This window comes from Pieris brassicae, chromosome 7, assembly GCF_905147105.1.
Source record: "Pieris brassicae chromosome 7, ilPieBrab1.1, whole genome shotgun sequence".
NCBI lineage: Eukaryota > Metazoa > Arthropoda > Insecta > Lepidoptera > Pieridae > Pieris > Pieris brassicae.
This window is the reverse complement of record NC_059671.1, coordinates 14,064,949-14,086,629: the sequence shown is the minus strand read 5'-3', so window position 1 is coordinate 14,086,629 and position 21,681 is coordinate 14,064,949. Positions and strand designations below refer to the sequence as shown.

General features: G+C 35.0%; 1 protein-coding gene across 1 annotated transcript; it reads left to right on the top strand.

Annotated features, from left to right (window-relative positions):
• The first annotated feature begins 22 nt into the window (after positions 1-22).
• LOC123712634 (collagen alpha-5(IV) chain) lies at positions 23-21,652 on the top strand. The gene is made up of 15 exons (XM_045665860.1): positions 23-141; positions 12,125-12,310; positions 12,387-12,431; positions 12,568-12,852; positions 12,955-13,203; positions 13,305-14,088; positions 14,160-14,420; positions 14,496-14,718; positions 15,050-15,165; positions 16,042-16,442; positions 17,000-19,070; positions 19,313-19,490; positions 19,770-19,884; positions 20,387-20,607; positions 21,015-21,652. The coding sequence occupies exons 1-15, from the start codon at positions 64-66 to the stop codon at positions 21,184-21,186; spliced, it is 5,385 nt and encodes a 1,794-aa protein (XP_045521816.1). The 5' UTR covers positions 23-63; the 3' UTR covers positions 21,187-21,652.
• The last annotated feature ends 29 nt before the right edge of the window (positions 21,653-21,681 follow it).

The following is a 21,681-nucleotide window of genomic DNA, read 5'->3' as shown; positions in this document are numbered from 1 at the left end:
CCCCCGGCATCTCAGCACCCGATGACACCCGCTGAGGGCGCGCGGCAGTAGTGTGGCGCAGCCATGTCGGGCCCGGCGCGTGCGCGCCTCTTTGTGCCCGTTTCTCTTCTTCTCCTATGGATACCAACTCAAACTACAGCTGTAAGTAATATTGTATTTAATTTTTTTTAAAACCTCCAAAAAATGACAACAACCCGTAACCATTGCTAATTTTTAGATGAAGATTCTTTAACATTAAGTATAGATAGTACATAGGTGTATTTATGAAAGCCTTGATAAAAACTCGGCCATGTAAGAATTTCAAAGTCAAATCTGCATTGTTTCAAGCCCCTTTCAAAAAGTTGTTGTAGTCTGTGTAATATCTATATATAAATGTATGTAACTGTATGCGCACAATTGTCTACATGGGCGTTATTATGAATGCTGAAAAATGCTAAAAGATTGTACAAACAGAAATTACTATTGTGTAATAAATAATAATTACATTTGGCGACTTTTTAACTGTTTATAAACATATATAGACAAAGTTTTATTAAGATGTTAAGTTTTTTTATCCAGAAAAAGCTATTAATATTCTTAAAAAACTTTCTGATTTCTATTACTCATAGAACAGATGACTTGTCTTATTTATTTTATAGTTATCTTATTTCGATGTCTCGTTGATGTCGTTACCAAGTAAGATTCAGAAACGAGACTTAACGCTAAATCACTCCTATACGTCAAAGATATATTGGTTTTTTCATATGGGACTCATAGTCGCACTAAGTTAGGATCAATTCGTATCAATCTTCTTAATCAATTTGTTCTGGAGTAGATATTTTTTGATAACAGAAAGAAAATTCGCTCAATTTTAAACGTTTTTTGCCGTCTAATGTAGGTATGTATTTTTACATTTCATCCAGTTTATACACGCTTGTGGCTTCGTGTACATTTACCTTATTAAAAGGGTTCCTAAATCTAATCTTACATGTTCATAAATTAATAAATATACACATTTTTATTTATAATTTAAATGCATTATTAGAATGTTAATATAACGTGAACAACTGGACTGCGCTTTACCTATTTATTTATATAAACCGCGAACCTCAAACTACACCAAAATTTATTTCCGTAGTTATGATGTGAATCTTTCACTCTATCACTTACTGGCGTGACGCAAACTCGCACAATTTACATAAGATTCTGAATATATCCATTATCGTAGCGTAACGTAAAAATAAACAGACATACTACGTATATTTAGTGATTGCTATTACAAATTAATAATTTACAACGTTAAGTATAGAATAATAGTTTTTATACGGTCTTCTCACATTTTACATAACTTGACAACTCTCTCTATATACCTCTAAGCTCTACCTTAATGTCTTTCGTGTACAGTTTATAATGTATTTAAAAGTTAAATAGACTACAGTACAGACCTGAAATTAGAACTCTTAGTTTGGTTTTCATATAACAAATTCTAATTTTCTTTGATACTGAAATTTTATATTGTGATGATTTCTATGATGAATCTATACATTGCCTTTTTTCGTATAAGATTCAGGTTGCATTTTTAGTTTGTTTATTTCCAATGACTACACAATAATGAACGGTCTCGCAAGTCTAAGTTTGGCGTCCAAATGAGAATTGGCATTTGCTAAACACTAAGTTGCTTTGTTTTGAGGCATTTTCTTTGTAAACGTTTACGGCATCAGCACTTTATTTATTTATGTAAAGTATTTATCATTAGTTATCATAGATATTTTTTAACGTTACTTAATCGTAGTTTCTATATTTATTACGTCACAATAATTTATGTTACTCATTTAGTTTCGCGCCAAATCTGAATTCTCACAAACGCTCAAACGCAACTGTCATGTGAGCTCTAATAGACTGGATAATTTTACGATATTTGCTTTCCCGTAAGAGCGTAAACCAATATAAGTTTCATTAATATTAATTGATATTGTTTATATGAACATTATAACAATTTAGTAATTGTTAGAGTGTGTAGGTATAAAAGCTCTATCTTGACGTTTATATTTTGTTATTAATAAAGTTTATGGAAACACAGTTCTTTATCTTTTGTATAATAATTTTTAACTTATTAATGGTAATAATACAGATAACATATTTTTAAAGTAAAGTATAAAGTATGATAAGGACGTAAATTGAAGCATTATGTAATCGTTATTTTATTATAAATTCGTATGTTAAGACAATTTTTCACTTGAATGCCATTTTAATATAAAACACATAGTGACACTATGTCATAGTCAAATATAACGTTACTGATAGTTTCAAGCTTTGAATAAAGAGGAAACAATTTTCTTGTCTATGTCCTATACCTTATAAGTATATTTACCAGGCCATAAAATTAAAAAAGTACATTTATGGCATAGCGTATTAGATATCATGATATATGTTGTGGCGCCATTTCCACGTATTCTACTAATCTTCAAATATAGAGGAAAATATAAACATGTACCCCTTTATTCATAATAAAGTCTAATTGAAACGTTTTAACTAAAATACTCATCTGTCTCTTTTCAACACAGCTTAAACACAATTCAGAAATTTAATTTTATGATTAACATTATTTAAATGCTATCAGGAATTTGCGGCCTCTGAAAATTCACAAAAACGTACATTCTTAGAAATCAAGACATTAAGCTCTTTTTTTAGGCCTCTCGTCTTCGGCCACGTCTTACCATTTACCGGTATTAATCCGTATGATTGAAGCAATTTTAACAAAATTTTAGTCTACATAATAATTACGACCTTTGATCTAAATCTAAATGCGTCAGTAATAATAACATTACATTGCAATTGGTTTCTATGAATTATAACATCGAATTTTCTGATTATGCTTGACAAAACGAATTGCCTAATCAATATATGTATTAATAGAATAAAAAAAATCAAATGTAATCTGAATTTCAATTTGCGTGAATGTTTTTTTTAAGGAAGTGTTTATAATTATTTTCCGAAAACTTCAATACATTTTTTCTGTTAAGTTATCATGTGAACTATATTTTCAAGATTATAAATGTGTTCATTAGACAATCTGGTGTTACGGTAACCTTTGCTCTATTATCTTTTAACGTTTTTATTCGGTACAGATCAAGTGGCAACAACATTTTTATCATTACCCGCCCTCCTGACCTAAAAAAACAGCTTAAAGTTTAGTAATTACAAATTTAGCATAAACTTTCCATTGATAAATGCTTAATTCATTCATTTGCTAAGCCTCAAATAATTGCTTCATACGGCTAGACATTGTTTTTATAAATAAATTTACTAATGTTGTATTTTAATGGTAAAATAATTTATGAAATCTTTCTTGTTTTAAACATACAAAGATAAAAACTTTTCTCATTACAATATCAGAATGGATGTAGATAATATACATTTCGCCTCTTCGTAATAAAATGTGACTTTTACTACTAGTCAACAGTCATATAGCCTATATTTGAAACATAGCTCGCGTAAAATTTGTAGCAAGTTTGATTCGTTTAAATTAAACTTTTAAAAAATCTAAATGTCTTTATTCAATAAGAAGTTACATTGTTTTAGCAGATATTGGAGTCCCTCTAAGTCTATGGAGACATGTACATCAGGATACTTCTGTTTAAATAGCAGACACTCATCCATGACTTTCTTTATTAATTACTTTCTATAATAACATCACTGTTCGAAACAATTCAGTCATCATGCGCGCTACAAAGCATGAGAAACGTTAAAAGTGTTTTATAATGAAGTCAAATTAAATAGTTATAATCTAGTAAAATTACAACACGAAAAAAATCAAATTTAGTTGAATTACCTACATGAATCAGTTTTCACTTTGGAATTTAATAGACGAGTTTCTGCGACAAACAAGTACAATTTTTTTAAATTGAAATACAATTTTAGTTTATACAAAAATTATTATCGTAGCCGATTCATTCATTAGGTTAAGATTCTCTTAAACATACTTATAACAATATTTTACCATTATAGAATCAATATAAGCATGCCAAATGTTCACGAGTGCCTTTACGGATACGAAAATTCTCAGTAATGATTGTGTTAGTACCAAAAAATATCTTATCATTTAAATAAAATTTACGACACTAAAGGTTGTAACCTCTGATAAATTTAGCGACAAGACCAAATTGTACTTGATAATATAGTGGCAACCTTCGCTTGTTTTAAGCGTTACAAATAATTACACTTTATAAATAATATTAGTATGTTTGAGCCGTCTCTATTGTTAATGCTTTAAGTAGCACCAAGCTTTCCTACTTAGAACAAGATTAGATTTTAACATCCTTATAGAGTAATTAATTTCAGTGACCTAAATCGCTTTATTATATTATACATAATATGCCAAAGTTGTCTCTTGTATTTAAACATACCAGAATATGAAAATATATGATTTATAATAAGTATTATTGCTGTCTAGCCTTTATTTGTAGTAAGTAGAAGCGTAGAAAATATGTATCCAATTAAAGCAAGTCCATACATTACAAAAACACTATCACTTTAGCTAAGAATACTTATTTTTAGGGGCCCATGCAATCTTGGAGCGTATAAAAATATTATTTAAAAATGGGACTTCTAAGGAATTTAAACTAACTTAAGAAATTGATGTTTTTGACTATAGGTCTCCTCCAACTTTTGCCAGTCAGAGCTAATAAATCCATAGTACAAGCTGGAATCCAAGTCGTTATTAAAGTTATAATATTTACTTTTAGTCTATGCGCATGCATTGAAGGAAAACGTCGTGAGGAAACCGGAAAGCCTTTGACTCAAAAAGTCGACGTCGTGTATATGCATTAAAGGCTGATCACCTACTTCGTTCATAAAATAAATGATCACGAAACAGATTCAGAAATCGGAGGCTAGGCCTAAAACTTTATAGCGCCACTAGTTCTAGTTGTATAGCCATTTAAGTGTTTATTAATTCGTACATTGAAAATGTAAAAAAAAAACATAGTGATTCATTATATAATGTTTTGGATATCTTGCGTCTTATTACGCACGAAAATATATATATCAAAATAAATCATGATACGTAGATATAAAATCCATTTTCTTCAATGATACAGTGACTAAAATTTTTAAAATTATTCTAAATTCAAAAAACTTAATTTAGAGTAGGCTATCTCGATTGAAATAGGTCAAAATCAGTGTCCATTGAAACTTTCGTAACGGGGACGTGACAGCAGGATCCGTTATCAAGCGCACAGGAAGTGTATTATCAACTTGTCGCTTATTTTAACACAATTTTTGCAATTGTTGCCGAAATAATTAAAATTTTATTACCATATCATGGCAGATAACAATTTTAGAATGAATTTGATTTAGGACACGACAATGTTATCAGTAAAGTTCAAAGCGCTGGTTAAATTCGATTACGTCTTAAGTACATATTTAATTAGTATGGAATTATAACGTGATTAAGTAAAAATAATTGGATTGATAAATGTTTATTAGTCAACAAGAAAAAAGGAAAAAAAACTACTAAATTTGTTTTATTATGATATCCATCTATACAGATGTTTCTATACAACTTATGAACTTTATAACGCCATAGAGGATCGTTAAATATAATAGCAAATATATTATAAGTTATTTATTGTACGTCGCTATCCATAACTTTATTCCGGGGTGAATCGTCCTGTCAATGTTCGCTTCAATTCATGAGTCGTTGTTTTATCGCCTTGACGTACAGAACATTGAACTCAAGAGGATGTTACACTATGATTCCCATTTTAATTGTCGCTAGAAATAAAAGCATGGAAATAAGTCACCGAATTGCAAAGTTCATAACTTTATTTTCAATGGATTTTGAGTTTTTACGCGTAGTCTACCCTAAAAGCCAACGAATAAGTTAATTTATTCTATGTACATTCTGTGTACATTTTATCTTTAAAAATAAGTCTTTAGCGTAAGTTGCCAGTGACAAGTTGCCGTACAATTCAAACCACCGACAAATATCCATAGAGTTAATTATATAGAATAGGTTAGCCATTTTGCAACTTGCAGTTTATAGCTGCACTGAAAGTTATTGCTTACTTCCAGTAACGTAAAATAGGTCAATAGTTTCAGTACTGCAACAAAAGGAACATTAATATACTGTTATATTATTAAACTATATTTGCAGTTGTTTGCATTTAGTATTCCTAAACTTATTTGAGTCGTGATAAAATTTTAATATAATCAACAAAACAGACTTTATTAGTTCATGATATTTAATTTGCCAACCCATTTGACAGAAATCTGATCAGAGGCCTTTAGTGCTTTACGTCAATATTGCCATCTCAGGTTTTGACAGCTCAAAAGTATTAACTTTCCATATATTTTTATAGTTAATTAACTATGCGTAGTACATATTCTAACTAAACGTTGCACGTTTGTGCTTCCGTTAATATCATACGCTTTTCTTATATTATATTATGTAGCAATTAGATAGCAATTAGCAATTACGTATCACAAAAAAGAATTGAAAACTACCAAGCAACACTTGATCAAGCAAAAAACACTTATATTCTTTCTCGTTTCCATTAAAATAAATTACAACACTAGTTTTATGTAAATATAATTCCATAATAATTAAATTAAATTCACGTGAAGCAATTTGTTATTAAAATTGACGATAGCAGATTTAGATTTATAGCCAGGTTGTCTATTTTTGTAGCATTAAGTCACATTGCAAGTACAACTCACATTGTGTATCGGGAGCACGTTTACGAGTTACCGGGGTCACCAGATTCCAGTAAACCGATCGTAAATCTGAGTTTGCTCTGCTTTTTTGACATAGTTTTATTAGTTAATGCAACAAAAATAAACTTTATGTATGTACAGATACTACTACTACTACTTTTACTTATATTGACGTTTCGATAGGTAGATGACGAAGAAATTACTAAAAGGAAAGCGCTTTACTAAACAACGAAATGTTTTTATATTGTTACTAAATCATAACCTCCCGCCTGCCAACGGGCCATGGGACCAACATACTACTTGTTTCATCAGTCATTATTCTTGAGGGCCATACTTTTTTGCACGACTGCTGTAATGCGCGTTTATATCAGTTGAAAAAGTATGTTATTTATTGCTCATATTAAAACTTTTACCCAATAACCAGTACCAAGTTTTTAGGATTACTATGTCTCATTCATTAAACGACATCTCCAGAAGAATTAAGTACTCTAGTTGCCTACACATATACGTTATGGGTCTCGTTTTAAACAAAGACCGAAAGAAATATGAAGTTAGGCACGGGACGTTCGTTACGGGATGTGCAAATGTCTGTTATCGCCTGGGACACTGCCATGATTGTTTATCCAGCCCGTTCCATGAATTGCAACTAATGAATCATGCGTTCTATAATCGCTTTGATACCTACCACATGTTATAATCATTAATGACATAATGCATAAAAAAATTTGGTAACGATTCGACCTGACAACGACCCGTTGAATTTGAGATTATTTCAGCAGAATTATTCATGATGCAATCAACGCTATGTATGTAATGATTATGTTTGATCAAGACAATTAAGTTGAAAATGTTTCTTATGAAGTGTTGTTTCATAGGTTGCCTTCATCAATGCAATACGACAGATCAGTTTCGGTAGTTTATAAATAATAACTCGTTAAACACTATAATCAAACTAATACAGATTAGGTAATTTAATTTTTTTATAGATTTAAATAAAATAATAAATAATTAAGAGAGAACCATTTCGCAAATTTCAACCAAATTTGGTGAAAATATACACAAATACCTTTCTTAAACTTCATAATAATAACTTTTATTGATTTATTTAAAAATATCATCCTTTTTTAACGTGGTTGATATGTTTGGGTTTGTTAGACGCGTGTCCATATCGGTATTTGTTAATTTCGCATTGCCTGCATTTCATAGCGCATTCTAAGAAATGACGGCTTCGAATGGACAAAGAAATGAACTCTGTTGTCAAGTTTATTTAATTTATAGATCTAATAACATGCCACCTTATAATACGGTTTGATTTACAAACAACGTGTCTGTTTCAAATTTAAATTTATCTAATAATATCTAAACATGTTTTAATTTTAATGTTTTTAAAAGTTATTCGTACCGCAAGGTAAGTTAATAAAAAATAAAATATTATTTTACATTAAACACACATATATCTATTACTAGACAAGTAAACTGCATAATAAAAACAATATACGGCTACTGTTAAATGTCCTATTAACTGATGAATCTCAAATCCCCAGTTTCATTCTCATTTCAGATTTTTAGTCTATAAATTTATGAAACTAGGTACCTAATCGCATGTATTTTTGCGTCCCTGAGAATAAGCGTCAACCGGAAGAACGTACACTGACAGCGCCCACGCCACAGGAAGCGCTGTTCGCACTGAAAAATGTGTGACATAGTACCAAAGAACTAATTAGATACGATTGATTTATCTTAATTGTATCTATGTACTTCCAAACTTGGTCATAAACAAGAGAGTTTGCACAATATTTTAAACGTCCAGTATCTTTTGTTGAAATTAACCACAGATCTCATAGTAGTCAAGGGCTTCATAAACGCGGAAACATAACTATAGATTAGTTATGTTTCCGCGAGTACAACTTTAACGTATCCGTAACAGACCTGTTTTAGCGTCACGTCTACCCATAAAATATTTAACTTATTAACTATATTTGTACATTTAGACAATGGCTGATACCATAAAATAATTTTTAATTTTGGCATATATAGTTTAATTAAATGCCAAACATTCTTGTGTAAATTCAATACATATATAGTCACCTACATAAAATGTCACAAAAAGAATAATTTTGACAATTAACAATAATAAACTCAAAAGAAAAATAAAGTTCAGCCTCCTTGATCTAAAACCAAACACCTTAAAAATATAATATAATAATTAAAATATATAATTAAAAAGGGCCTCCCGCATTAGGCAAGGTAATTTAATACATACTTTTTTGTCTCTCGAGGGAACAAACTATATTTTCCGTGATTGTTCAATTGAGTACCTCATACATGAAACTAAAAATAAAATAAACATATAATTATATGCTTCGGAGTCTTCACATCGCCACTTTTTACATATTGTATCCACAGAGCGTTAAATATGTAAGGTTCATTACCGAACATTATATATTAATAAATTTATATTTGTCTTATTTTAGTGCAATAGACTAAGTGTGTTAATAAATTTCATACTAGCATCTTAAACGCAAATGACTAGACGCAAAACAATAAACTAATTTAAGATAACGTCATTTGTTTCGGTGATATATAGTCCTTAGATTCAAATGATGTTTAAATGACTTCATAATCAAAATGCATGCGTTTGAAATAAATTGAGTTTCAAGGAAAATTATATTTCTAGAAAATAATTTTTGTATATTTTTGGCCATCGTTCATAGATCGTAGCGTTTCGTAGACAGCTACGTAACAATATCTTTGTACTTCTATTTATCCGTGGCCGGATTTAACGAAGCCTCGGGAAAACATAGGGAACACTAGCTCCAAAAAAATTCATTTCCTTAATATTTTTCAGAAGAGATGAATTTGTGTTAATATCTAAGAACAGTATAATCATAGTTGTACAAAGTACTAGTAGTATGTAGGTAAAGGCAAATATATTAATATAAATACAAAGTTAAAGTGGTTTAGAAGTTGGAGTTTAAAAGTTTTCTTTTCCGAAGTCTTTGGAGGCTAAAGCCCGGCGCCCCTGTGGCCCGTCCCTAAATGCAGCCCTGTATTTATCTACGATAGTTAAAAACTTAATATTTGGTTTCTTATGTACATCGTTCACAATTATAAATTGAGTTTTATACAATCCGTTCGTTCGTTCGTTTGCGTTGTAACTCTCTCACGGTCACTCCTCCAGCTCTGCAACCCAAAAAGTTGCTTTGCCTCCGAATCGAGAAACTTCCAACGAACTTTTTCCTGTACAACATTCCGTCAATTGTTGACTTTCAGCTATAGCAGGTCCTCATCCACCGTCATTCCAGCGGTACCAGGACTTGCCTACAGTTTCCCGACCACTAGGTCGGTTAAGGTACTTTACTGATCCTGGCCCATGCGCTCAAGGTGCCCCACGTAGTTGATGGGCCTTGTTCTCGCCTTTTATGTTGGGTTGGTAACCAGTTCTTTTATTTCGTTATTTTTTCGGACAGTCATGGTCCTTGTTTGCCCTAGGATTTTACGCAATAATCAATGATAATAAGAATATAAGTTATATTATCCGCAATACATTCCAGGTACACGCGTCAATATAACTATTATGAAACATAAGCTATTTATTATAAACGAATTTGGTTTTTCAGAATTATACCACAAAGTCATAAATACGAATTAACCTTGATTGCAACAACACTAACATATATGACTCTATCAAATAGTGTCCTCAAACGAATTTAACTCGTTACAAATGTAAATTGATATCGTTTGAAACGCCTTCTTAATAAATTGCGATGACACTTGCTCTATTCTCCGTAGAGATCGGCAAATATGGAGTGTTTAAATATGTAATGAAATATTAAGATCTTTACATTTAATTAAAGAAATGAAATAATAGTTATTTTCTGTCATAACAGTTTGATTAAAGCTCTATTTCTTTCCAATGCTGTTTGTCGATGTTTACTGTAACCATATCCTATCTGTAATAGATGGGTGATACACACCGAAGATTTTCAGGACTAAGTCATGCCGGGTTCTTTACGATATGCCGTCACTGTGCTAATGTGTCTTAAATGTGCACATACAAAAAATGCATTGCACAGCCGTTATTCGAGCTTACGAACTTTGGGGCACTAAGAGTCGCTCGCCTAGCCACTAGGCAAACACTGACGGTCGGGAAAATGACACCAAAAATAAAACTAATATAAATAATTGTTATTGCTAGGCAAAAATACAATCTTTCAACAGTGATTAAAGTACATTGAATGATATATGTTTTTATAATCAAGTACTCTTTACACGTGTTGTTTGATAATGATTTTAAAACAAATATGTTATTTATAATGTTTAATTAGTAAAATTTTCTTTCATCAACATTTAATTTCTATTTTAACAAAACACGTTAATTTTGTCCGCTTCTTTTGTTTTTTAGTATTTAAAACTAAATGATTGGAGGGTTCCCTGTCATTCTGAAACAATTGTAAAATAAGTCAAAAGTTCATTAACGTATTTATAATAGGGTTTTTAATTATCATATCATTTTTCTGAAGTGACATCATCGACCTACATACATATTATTGTTCTGGTGAAGTCATTGAGTAAAATAATGATCGTCTTAGCATATGAGCTACGAAATTCTATGCGTTTTTCGTCTTGATCTTTAAACCTAATATTCTTTGATTATTTTCTAACCTTCTTTTTTTTATGTTATTATTGCACATTAAAAATTAAAAACTGATATGGAATTACCACTTTTGGGTTTATAAAATTTGATAAACTGCTTAAATTGAGATATTTTATTACCAAAGACTAAGGCTATATACTATTTCTAAATCTAGCGAAATGTGGAAAAACTGGTAATTTGTATAAAGAACCCTAGTGATAATTGAGCAGTACTGCAGTGAAATAAAGCTTTTCTTGGACAATTTTTATAACACTCATTTAAAGCAGGAAAAAGAAATATTGCATTAAATTTTATTTAATCAGTGATTTATATGCTCTACTAAGTGGTAGGAAGTGCAATGGTCTTACACTTACTCCGGGAATCTGTGTCAGAGGTCCCGATGATAAGGCACGCTCATTGTTTTACTTAGTGTTCCCAATCAAATATTGTTTACGACGTTCTGCTTTCATGGCTTAATATTAAACATATTCGATTAAGATGCATGTAGACATATATGATTGTGAGCTCAAATATTTTGATACCTCTACTTTTATTGATTAAATAAAAAATCCACGATATCGGTTCCTAATCTAGACATATATTAGGATAAACAGCGTTCTTTTGTTCTATTTTAGCAATGCATTTCAATGTGTAATAAACATCACCACCTCACCAGTTTACAGCTGTTATAAACATTCATTCATTCGCGTTTCTAATACTAAATTACATCTAATTATCAACTACAATGTCGACTGTATCGTACTTATTAATTTAAATAAAAAATCTTAACAGGTTGTCTGCAATCAAACACGATGCGATTGCACTGGATTAAAAGGAGACAGGGGTGACCCGGGCCCTCCGGGTATACCCGGGATACTTGGAGAATATGGAGATGATGGCCCAGAGGGTCGAATGGGTATTATGGGGGAGTTGGGGGACTTGGGTGAAAGAGGAGATGCAGGTGACAAAGGTGAAAGGGTAAGTTGTCGTTATAAGTTTAATTTGTTTAATTATTATTTGTTGCGTTCTAATTTTTAATTTTTAATTATTTCAGGGGTCAGATGGACCATACGGACCACGTGGATATACTGGACCACAGGTAATTATTTAATTTATCTAAGCAAACATTAAAGAAAAATAATTATTGTAACGAGTACTTTAGTAAAATTGAAATAGTTATTACTTAATTTAGAATTGATCCACGTAAAGACTACAAAACACTTATAAAATTCTAGGGTCCTCCAGGATTCGAGGGTATCAGGGGAGTGTTTGGATTAGATGGGTGTAGTGGAGTTGATGGTGCAATAGGCCTGCCAGGCCCCCAGGGTATTCCTGGTGATAGAGGTCTACCAGGTCCATACGGAGAGAAAGGAGCCCAGGGTCTGGCAGGTGAAGGAGGTGTAAACTCACAAGGTGCAAAAGGAGTTCAAGGTGACTTTGGTCGTCATGGAGCTCCAGGCCCACCTGGCCCAACGGGTTGGATAGGAGATAGTGGACCCCGAGGAGAAACAGGAGATCAGGTTACAAATTCAATTAATTTGTTGGTCTATTTTATTTATATATTTTTATATTACTATGACGGATATCGATTTAGCATTTTTTAAATACAACTTTAATTTCAGGGTCCAATGGGAAACCCTGGTGTGCCAGGATACAGAGGTGACACTGGTGAAGATGTAGTAGGTTCACCTGGTGAAAAAGGAGATCAGGGTGAAGTTGGAGAACCTGGAAGACCAGCTCAAGTTGTTTTTATCCAACAAGTACAGCAAAATATAACAATTTTAGCCAAAGGTAATAGAGGAGATAGGGGTCCAAGTGGTCAACAGGGAGTCAAGGGCATAAAAGGAGAACTTGGTTCTACAGGAAGACCGGTGAGTTCTTTTTAAATAAAAAGGAAATAATAAAACGTAGAAAAAACGTACATTTAAAACTAAAAACATATTTCAATAATAACCATAGAATCGTTTAATAGGGACCATATGGTTTACATGGGGCTCAAGGATATAAAGGGGACCAAGGTGAAAATGGTCCAAGAGGAAAGCCAGGTGTGAGAGGAGTATCGGGTCCAGCTGGGCCTAAAGGTGATAAAGGAGCACCGGGCTACGCGGGTTTAGACGGTGATGATGGAATATCGGGTGAAATAGGAGAGGAAGGAAGAGCCGGTACTCCTGGTGAACAAGGTTTCATGGGAGAGCCTGGTATATACGACGAAACTTTAAATGAACCATTAAAACCAGGTTCTATGGGTCCTCAAGGACCAATAGGTCCTCCTGGTCCTACGGGAAATGCAGGCCTTGACGGGGCTCCTGGACTACCTGGTATAGTAGGTCTACCTGGGTTACCAGGTATAAAAGGTCTTCCTGGCCGTGAAGGTGTGATGGGTATATCTCCTAAAGGTGAGCCAGGAAACGACGGTTTTAAAGGTTTACCAGGACAGCGAGGATCTCAAGGGTCACCTGGATTGATGGGCCCTATGGGTCCTAAAGGTTTTAAAGGGGCTACAGTTGTGGGACCTTATGGAGAAGATGGTACTCCTGGAACTGACGGTTCACCTGGATTAAGAGGTGAAAGAGGTGATAATGGTTTCATGGGTCCACCTGGTTTTCCTGGGCGAGGTGTTCATGGGGTTGGTCCACCGGGAGAAGATGGACCGCCTGGTCGACCTGGTTCAACTGGTGATCCAGGCATACCTGGACGACCAGGGCTTCATGGTGCAAGGGGTGAACAAGGAGAAGACTGCCCTGTCTGTAAATCCGGTAATTTTTTTTTCTGTCAATCAACTACCACAATTAACTCCTTTTTTATTCATAACGAAATTATTCAAAAGGTCTTCCGGGTCCTAAGGGACAAAGAGGAGATGATGGCTTTTCTGGTCAAAAAGGATTCCCTGGATATGAAGGGTTACCTGGCCCTAGGGGTAAGAAAGGTTCACCAGGATATCCCGGCATTCCCGGTCAAAAAGGAGTGAAAGGAAATAAAGGTCAATCTGGAATGGCTGGACCACAAGGATTACGAGGGCGAAAAGGACGTTTAATAAACCCACCGTACGCATTGACTTTAGCTGAAAAAGGCCCACAAGGACCCATAGGTAATGAATTGAATCTATTTACTGCAATTCAATATAAAATTATATGGTAGTAAAAGCAATTTGACAAATGTTCAGGATTTCTGGGAGATGCTGGTCTACCAGGAGATGCTGGATGGCCCGGACCACCTGGCGACCATGGCCTGCCTGGTCTTAAGGGCATGACAGGCAACGACGGTCCGCCTGGTTTTCCTGGACGCAACGGTACTCACGGTCGCGACGGAGCACCTGGATGGCCTGGTCGAAACGCCGATGTACCGTACGCCTTCTTGACGGGACAAAAAGGAGAGCAAGGCATAAAGTTAGTATATTTATTTAAAATTAATTATTGATTACTATAGATTACTACAGAGTTTAGATGTCCAATTTATTCATTGTTTGTGTAACACAAGTAATAAAACATTCATTATTTTGTGTGCTTTGACAAACATTTTGGTATATTCTATTTTAAAAATAGAAGCAACGCTAATAATATGAAAAGTCCTGTAATCAACTCAGCTTCGAGCAGGCATAATTTTTCTATTCCTCAAACTTTATCGCCTCCTAATCTTTATAGAATATTTTTAACATACTATAATTCGTATTACTCTTAGTCCAAAACTGAAGTTATTTGATATTTTGTGCTTTATTAGGGGTGAACGTGGAGAGCCCGGTGATGATGGTTTTAAAGGAGAGAGTGGGGACGCTATCGGTTCGGAGATTAACTCAAAGGGTTCAAAAGGAAATATCGGACCATTTGGTCCAGAAGGTATTATCTAGTTTTGTATAATATAAATACATAGTATGATGCCTAATTAAGTAACGCTTCGATATGATTTGTTTCATATGGCTTACTTAGCGATTAAAGAGGTAACGCGACTGAGTTTCACGGCTGTATTTCCAAACTCGAGGGCGATCGTCAGCACGACTGTTTTTATGTAAAGTGGGAGCAAACCGTGATCCATGGTATCAAATTATTTCAGTTTAATTAGTATCATTATCTATACCCAAGTTCACGTTTCAAGGATCGTCATACTCGCTTAAATGTCATTGACGTCCATGCTTCGGGTTGTCACTCCCTAAAATATGGCGAGAGTTGCGATTGCTGGCCATGCGTCATACTCGTGAACGGGTTCTACTGTTAGTGACTGATCGGACTTGACTTCGTGTATGCGTTATTAGTTATGTCTACTTTGAATTTGCGTGTTGATGTAAGTGCGTAACACGAGAATGTAAGTGCGTACTCCTATTTCACCAATTCTTCTGCTGATAGGACAAATCTTTGTTTTTTATTATTTTTTATACATGGTGTAATGGTTGCAGTTCCTTACAAACATTTTGTAAAATAAAAAATTTGGCGATTAAAAAAAGTGGTGGAGAGTTTATTGCCAGTTCTTCTCCGTTCGCCCTTGATTTTAGAACTGTCAGTAAATGTATAATTAGAAGCATTTAGCATTTAATCTGTATTTATTTATGGACGTTCATAAGTGTACCTACATTGAGTTACCTAAATTAATGAATGGTTTTAAATGTGAATTTTAAACGTTAAAGCAAAATTGTATAAAATATATACTTATTTAATTTTAGTATATTAAGCAAACATACAATAAGCATGTATGATAATAATATATATATAATGTTTTAGGATTGAGAGGTAGAAAAGGTGAAATCGGTGAGAGTGGATATGATGGAATACCAGGATTAAGAGGTGACATAGGTGACACTGGTGTGTCTCTGCAAGGACCTGAAGGAAGCAGAGGATTTCCTGGTGAAAAGGGAGATATAGGGCCATTTGGAGAGCCGGGCAATCCAGGTCCACAAGGAATCGACGGATTTAACGCAGACAAAGGCAAAAAAGGTTCAAGAGGTGAAGTGGGGTTGGCTATCATCTATGGAGAAAGGGGTATAGATGGTGTGCCCGGTGAAATGGGAGATGTTGGTGAACCAGGTTATCCAGGATCCCCAGGAATCGGAGGTACCATGGGCCCTAAGGGTGAAACTGGATTTCCCGGTGATGGCGGGCCCCAGGGGCCACCAGGACCATCAGTAAGTTTAGTGTAATTTGTTAGATGTTTAAAATTAAGCAAGTAGTAAAATTTATATTTTTAAATATACTAACGTATGTAGTATATACATTGAAATATATTTTTTAATAATTTTAACTTTTTATAAGTCGAATTACTTATATAGGAATGGGAGGGGAATCTCTTAGTATATAAAAATGTCTGGTACGTCATAATTTTACTTACGAATTATTGTGGGAAAGGGAAGAAACATTAAATAGTCTCTTTTCAATATAACCAAAAAGTTTTTAATTGATAAATTTATTGTTAGTAACGAAAGTAATTATCCATACTTTATTTAAAAAAAACTATCACATGGCATCATGATGAAATGCTGACATTATATAAGTACTAAAATATTTTTTAAGCTACAATTTCTAAAAAATAAGAAGTCGTTACTACATGGTTTTGTTTTGTATCTCTTATTAGGAAATTCTTTTGGGCAAATGGCTGTTATTCTTTGAATTCAATTATTAATAAAAAAATCTTACTTATGTTACATTATCATATGTAAATTAAGGGGTCATTAATCAATTGCAGGGTCGTAAAGGAATGCCAGGGATAATAATACAAGGAGCGCCTGGTATGCCTGGACTTCCCGGATTTACGGGCGCCATCGGAATTATTGGAGAACCTGGCCTTCAGGGTTACAATGGATTGCCCGGAGACGTAGGTCCGAAAGGAACCAAGGGAGAGTTTGGTGCTATTGGTTTTAGAGGCGCAACTGGAGAACGTGGTACAGTAGGCTTTCCTGGATTCCCAGGATTAATGGGTAGACCTGGTAATGACGGTCAATCTGGCGATCGTGGAGAACCGGGTGGTCAAGGATATCCGGGTCAGCCTGGTAGAACTGGATTAATTGGTTTCCGTGGAGATAAAGGAATAACCGGCGATTTTGGTCAACCGGGCTATTCAGGACTTGACGGTTTGCCTGGGAACAAGGGCGAGAGCGGTGATATAGGTTTTGCGGGTCTTCAGGGATTAAGAGGAGAAGATGCATTGACCGGTATGAGAGGTGATGTCGGAGAACCAGGGCAAAACGGTGTTCCTGGACGGCCTGGATTATACGGTTTAAATGGGGAAAAAGGCGATCAAGGCGATTCTGGCTTAAATATAAAAGGTTTTGACGGCGTTAAAGGTCAAAGAGGTAGTCAAGGTACTCCTGGAAACTTAGGCATTAAAGGGATTAAGGGACGCATAGGTGATCAAGGAGTACCTGGCTTTTTAGGCCCAATCGGAGATAAAGGGTTTTCAGGGTACCCAGGTTTGCCAGGACGCCATGGATTTGACGGTGTCAAAGGAGAAAGGGGCCCTAACGGTATTCCTGGTAACAGTGGCATTACGGGTGACATTGGTATGGAAGGTGAACCTGGTAAAATGGGGGCTCCGGGAATTCCAGGTGACAGAGGATTGCCTGGACTAAAAGGTGTTAGAGGACCTCTGGGGGTAAAAGGAGTACAAGGAGAAATGGGTCCTAGGTCATTCTCTCCAGCAACTAAAGGAGACATTGGAGACTTTGGTATGGAAGGTTTGCCGGGATTACAAGGACAAACTGGTGAGCCTGGATTTACTGGAAGGGCCGGTATAAAGGGCGAACGAGGTGACTATGGTGCTAAAGGTGAAATCGGATTCGAAGGTGTACAGGGTCCAAAGGGTTTTATAGGTGAGGTTGGACCTCCTGGAATTCCTGGATTGGATGGAATAAATGCCGAAAGAGGGGAATCAGGCCTACCTGGAAAAGATGGATTGCCTGGTTGGCCTGGTAATATGGGCCAAAAAGGAGCTCCTGGGGACTTTGGATTTGATGGGCCAGTTGGACAACCTGGACAACCGGGACTAAGTTTTAGAGGACCAAAAGGAATGTCAGGAATGGACGGACGGCCAGGAAGGCGTGGTAACATGGGTATACCTGGAGCACGAGGCATGGAAGGTCAACCAGGCTTTCAAGGACTAAAAGGATATGTAGGTGAACCGGGTTTCGCTATAAGTCCAAAAGGTGAAACAGGTGCCCCTGGACAACCAGGTTTCTTCGGTATTAAGGGAGAGCGAGGTGAAACAGGAGAATTCGGGCGGGATGGTTATCCAGGTCCGCGGGGTTTTAAAGGATTAAAAGGATTAATGGGTGACATCGGTAAACCCGGTCCTCCAGGATATCCCGGAAGAAAAGGTATGAAAGGTGATAAGGGCGATGTCGTCTTACCGTCGGAAGTGAATCCCGGTCCTCCTGGTGAACCAGGACCGTTAGGTTATGAAGGACGTCCTGGTCTAAGTGGTAAGCCCGGTGACTTTGGTGAAAATGGTATACCAGGAATGAAAGGACAGTTAGGAGACAGTGGTAGCATTGGATCACCAGGGGTGCCAGGTCCTCAGGGCGAACGGGGTCGAATAGGGCTTAAGGGTACTGTAGGTCTGGATGGTTTACCTGGTCAACCAGGGCCTCAAGGAGTACCTGCACCTCCCCCTCCGATTCCAAAGTCACGTGGATTTTACTTTACGGTTCATTCACAGTCTAGAATGGTACCCCACTGTCCCGCCGGCACAACACCAATGTGGGATGGATTCTCACTTATTCATATTATAGCCAACGCCAAAGCACACGGACAAGATTTAGGTTCGTCACCACAACTTTTAATATTTTATAATTGCTTGTTCCTTCTACAGACTTACATTTCATTCATAGCCTTTGTTGATTTTAACATTTGGTATTGCTAAATTATAAAATAGTTTTGTTTTCGGGTGTTAAATTCATGTTTGCCCGTTATAGTAATTTTATAAAACGACACCAATAAAAGGTAAATGGCCTCATGAATAGAACATTATACTGTAGGTAAATTTGAAAAATTTCTCTTTCAGGTGCTCCTGGAAGCTGTCTCCGTAGATTCTCAACTATGCCATTTATGTTCTGCAATCTAAATGACGTTTGTAATTTCGCTCAAAGAGAAGACTACAGTTTCTGGCTTTCAACACCGGAGCCCATGCCGATGGCTATGACCCCCATCCAAGCGAGGGACGTCGGATCATATATTTCCAGGTAGGGTTTTAATTATTGGATTTACTTTAAATTATTGATTAATATAAATTTTAAATATATCTTTAGGAGGGAATAATTATTTGTTCTTAATATGACATGTAACCATATAATAGGACACTGAACTATCTGTTAGTGTATTGCACTAAAATAAAGTATATTTGTGCACATATTGGTTTTCGAACCAAGATTCGTTATCAGTGTAGATTTGAAGGTGTAACAAAGCTCCTGTATTCTTAGTAATTATTAACTGTACTCAATGGGCCCACTTAATACTTACAGATGTCAAGTTTGTGAATCCCCAACAAAAGCTATCGCCCTACACAGTCAAAGTAGTACACCGCCCTCTTGTCCCAACGAATGGGAGGAATTATGGGTGGGATACAGCTTTTTAATGGTAAGTAATTCATATTCATAACACTAATCAACACTATCAATTTACCAAAAAGTCAATTGTTATTTGTAAGCAACATTTTCAGTAGGACGCAGTAATGGCTCACCATATGTCACCCTTATTGTTTCTCTGAAGGGAATCTTCTTATATGGCATGTGGGTTGCGATAACATAAAATAAATATTAAGAGACCAGGAATTATGTGGGATATGCATTTCTAAACTTTTACAGTGTCCCTACGAATTATTTATATTTCTTATTGGTGTGCTTTCTGACAGTGTTGTCTATTATAGGAGAGATTTACTAACATGGGTCCACTTTGGTAAGTTTTGGGGTTAATTTACGGCGAAATTGTATTTGTTTTAAGTACGAAGCAGCCAGTTTATCCTGGCTGTGTCTACCGCTTGGCCATTAAGGACATGGGACTTCATAATTATACTTAGAAATGTAAGAAATCTGATTAAAGAGAAAAGGCCCCTATAAAATTAGATAATGCATTTTTACAGCACACAGCTGGCCCAGATGCGTCAGGTCAGAGTCTGATATCGCCAGGTTCCTGTCTCCAGGACTTCAGAACGCGTCCCTTCATAGAGTGCAATGGCCTCGGAAGATGTAACTATTTCGCTACAGCCATCTCCTACTGGCTTTCTACGATCGAGGATAATAAAATGTTCTCACGCCCAGAACAGCAAACACTAAAAGTTGATCAAATATCTAAAGTCAGCAGGTAAAGTTTAAATAAACATTTTATATAAACTAGGAGTAATTTGGTTATAGCCTGATCTGTATTATTGCAACCTTAATATTGTCTGTCTACCTAAAATCCCGATATTGCTTACAACTTTTCTCAATGAGTGAAATGCGTAAACAAACTAAAGGAATCTGTCAAAAGGAAATAATTGTTCTTATTTTTAAACCGTTACATGTTTCATTGATGTTTCACTTTATATTAGAGAAATAATAAAAAGAAACAATTTAGTAGTTCTCTAAGTACTACTGATAGATAAGTTTCTACACTTAATCTATTATCACTATTACAATAAATAAAATGTGACGATGATATGGATTTGATAATTTGGTTGAGTAGCTTTTTCTGACGGTGTCGCTGTTATAATTAAATGTGTTTGTTTATAGATGTGTAGTGTGTAAACGACGGAACCCGGGCCCATCGACAGGGTACGCCCCTCGGCCAGCTGGAGTCGAGGCGGTCCCTAACGCCGTCGTGCGTAGGCCATTGCCCCATAGACCACGGTACCGCCCCAACTATGGACGCTACCGTGGACGACGTCGACACAATGTTAAATAAACGACTCACTGGCCCGTATTTCTTGACAAATACTATTTCTCAGATGTATTTCAAGCTTTATTGATAGTTTAGTACTATTAAAAATAAGTTTTACTGTTTACTTAACAGCATTTCTAGCACAAATTAAAAATGATTTTAGACATACGGGCCTGTATATTAATAAGCATTTTGATTTGTATTATCTTTATGAATGTTATAGGTATTTGTAAAATATCACTGCCAATTTTCAATAAATGTATTCAAAATATGTAATTCCAAAAGAAAGCTTATAAATTAAAATTGAATAGTATGTATTATATTAACTTTAAGTCACTTAGTTCATTTAATTTATATAATTTTTCTGTCATTATATTATGTGATTTGAAAATGTCTGGTGGTCTATTTAAGTATAACCAAAACAATAATTCTGTAAATAAACTGTTTACATAGTAGTGGTTATATAAATAAAATAAGATTTTAATAAAAATACCAATTATTTACCTGTGTTGAAGTAAT

Excerpts from the sequence above, each read along its gene's own strand:
- LOC123712634 (XM_045665860.1), top strand. The coding sequence starts at position 64 with ATGTCGGGCCCGGCGCGTGCGCGCCTCTTTGTGCCCGTTTCTCTTCTT. Across the intron at positions 14,089-14,159 it reads CTGCCCTGTCTGTAAATCCG|GTCTTCCGGGTCCTAAGGGA; the intron begins GTAATTTTTTTT and ends ATTATTCAAAAG. Across the intron at positions 19,491-19,769 it reads GTCGGATCATATATTTCCAG|ATGTCAAGTTTGTGAATCCC; the intron begins GTAGGGTTTTAA and ends TAATACTTACAG.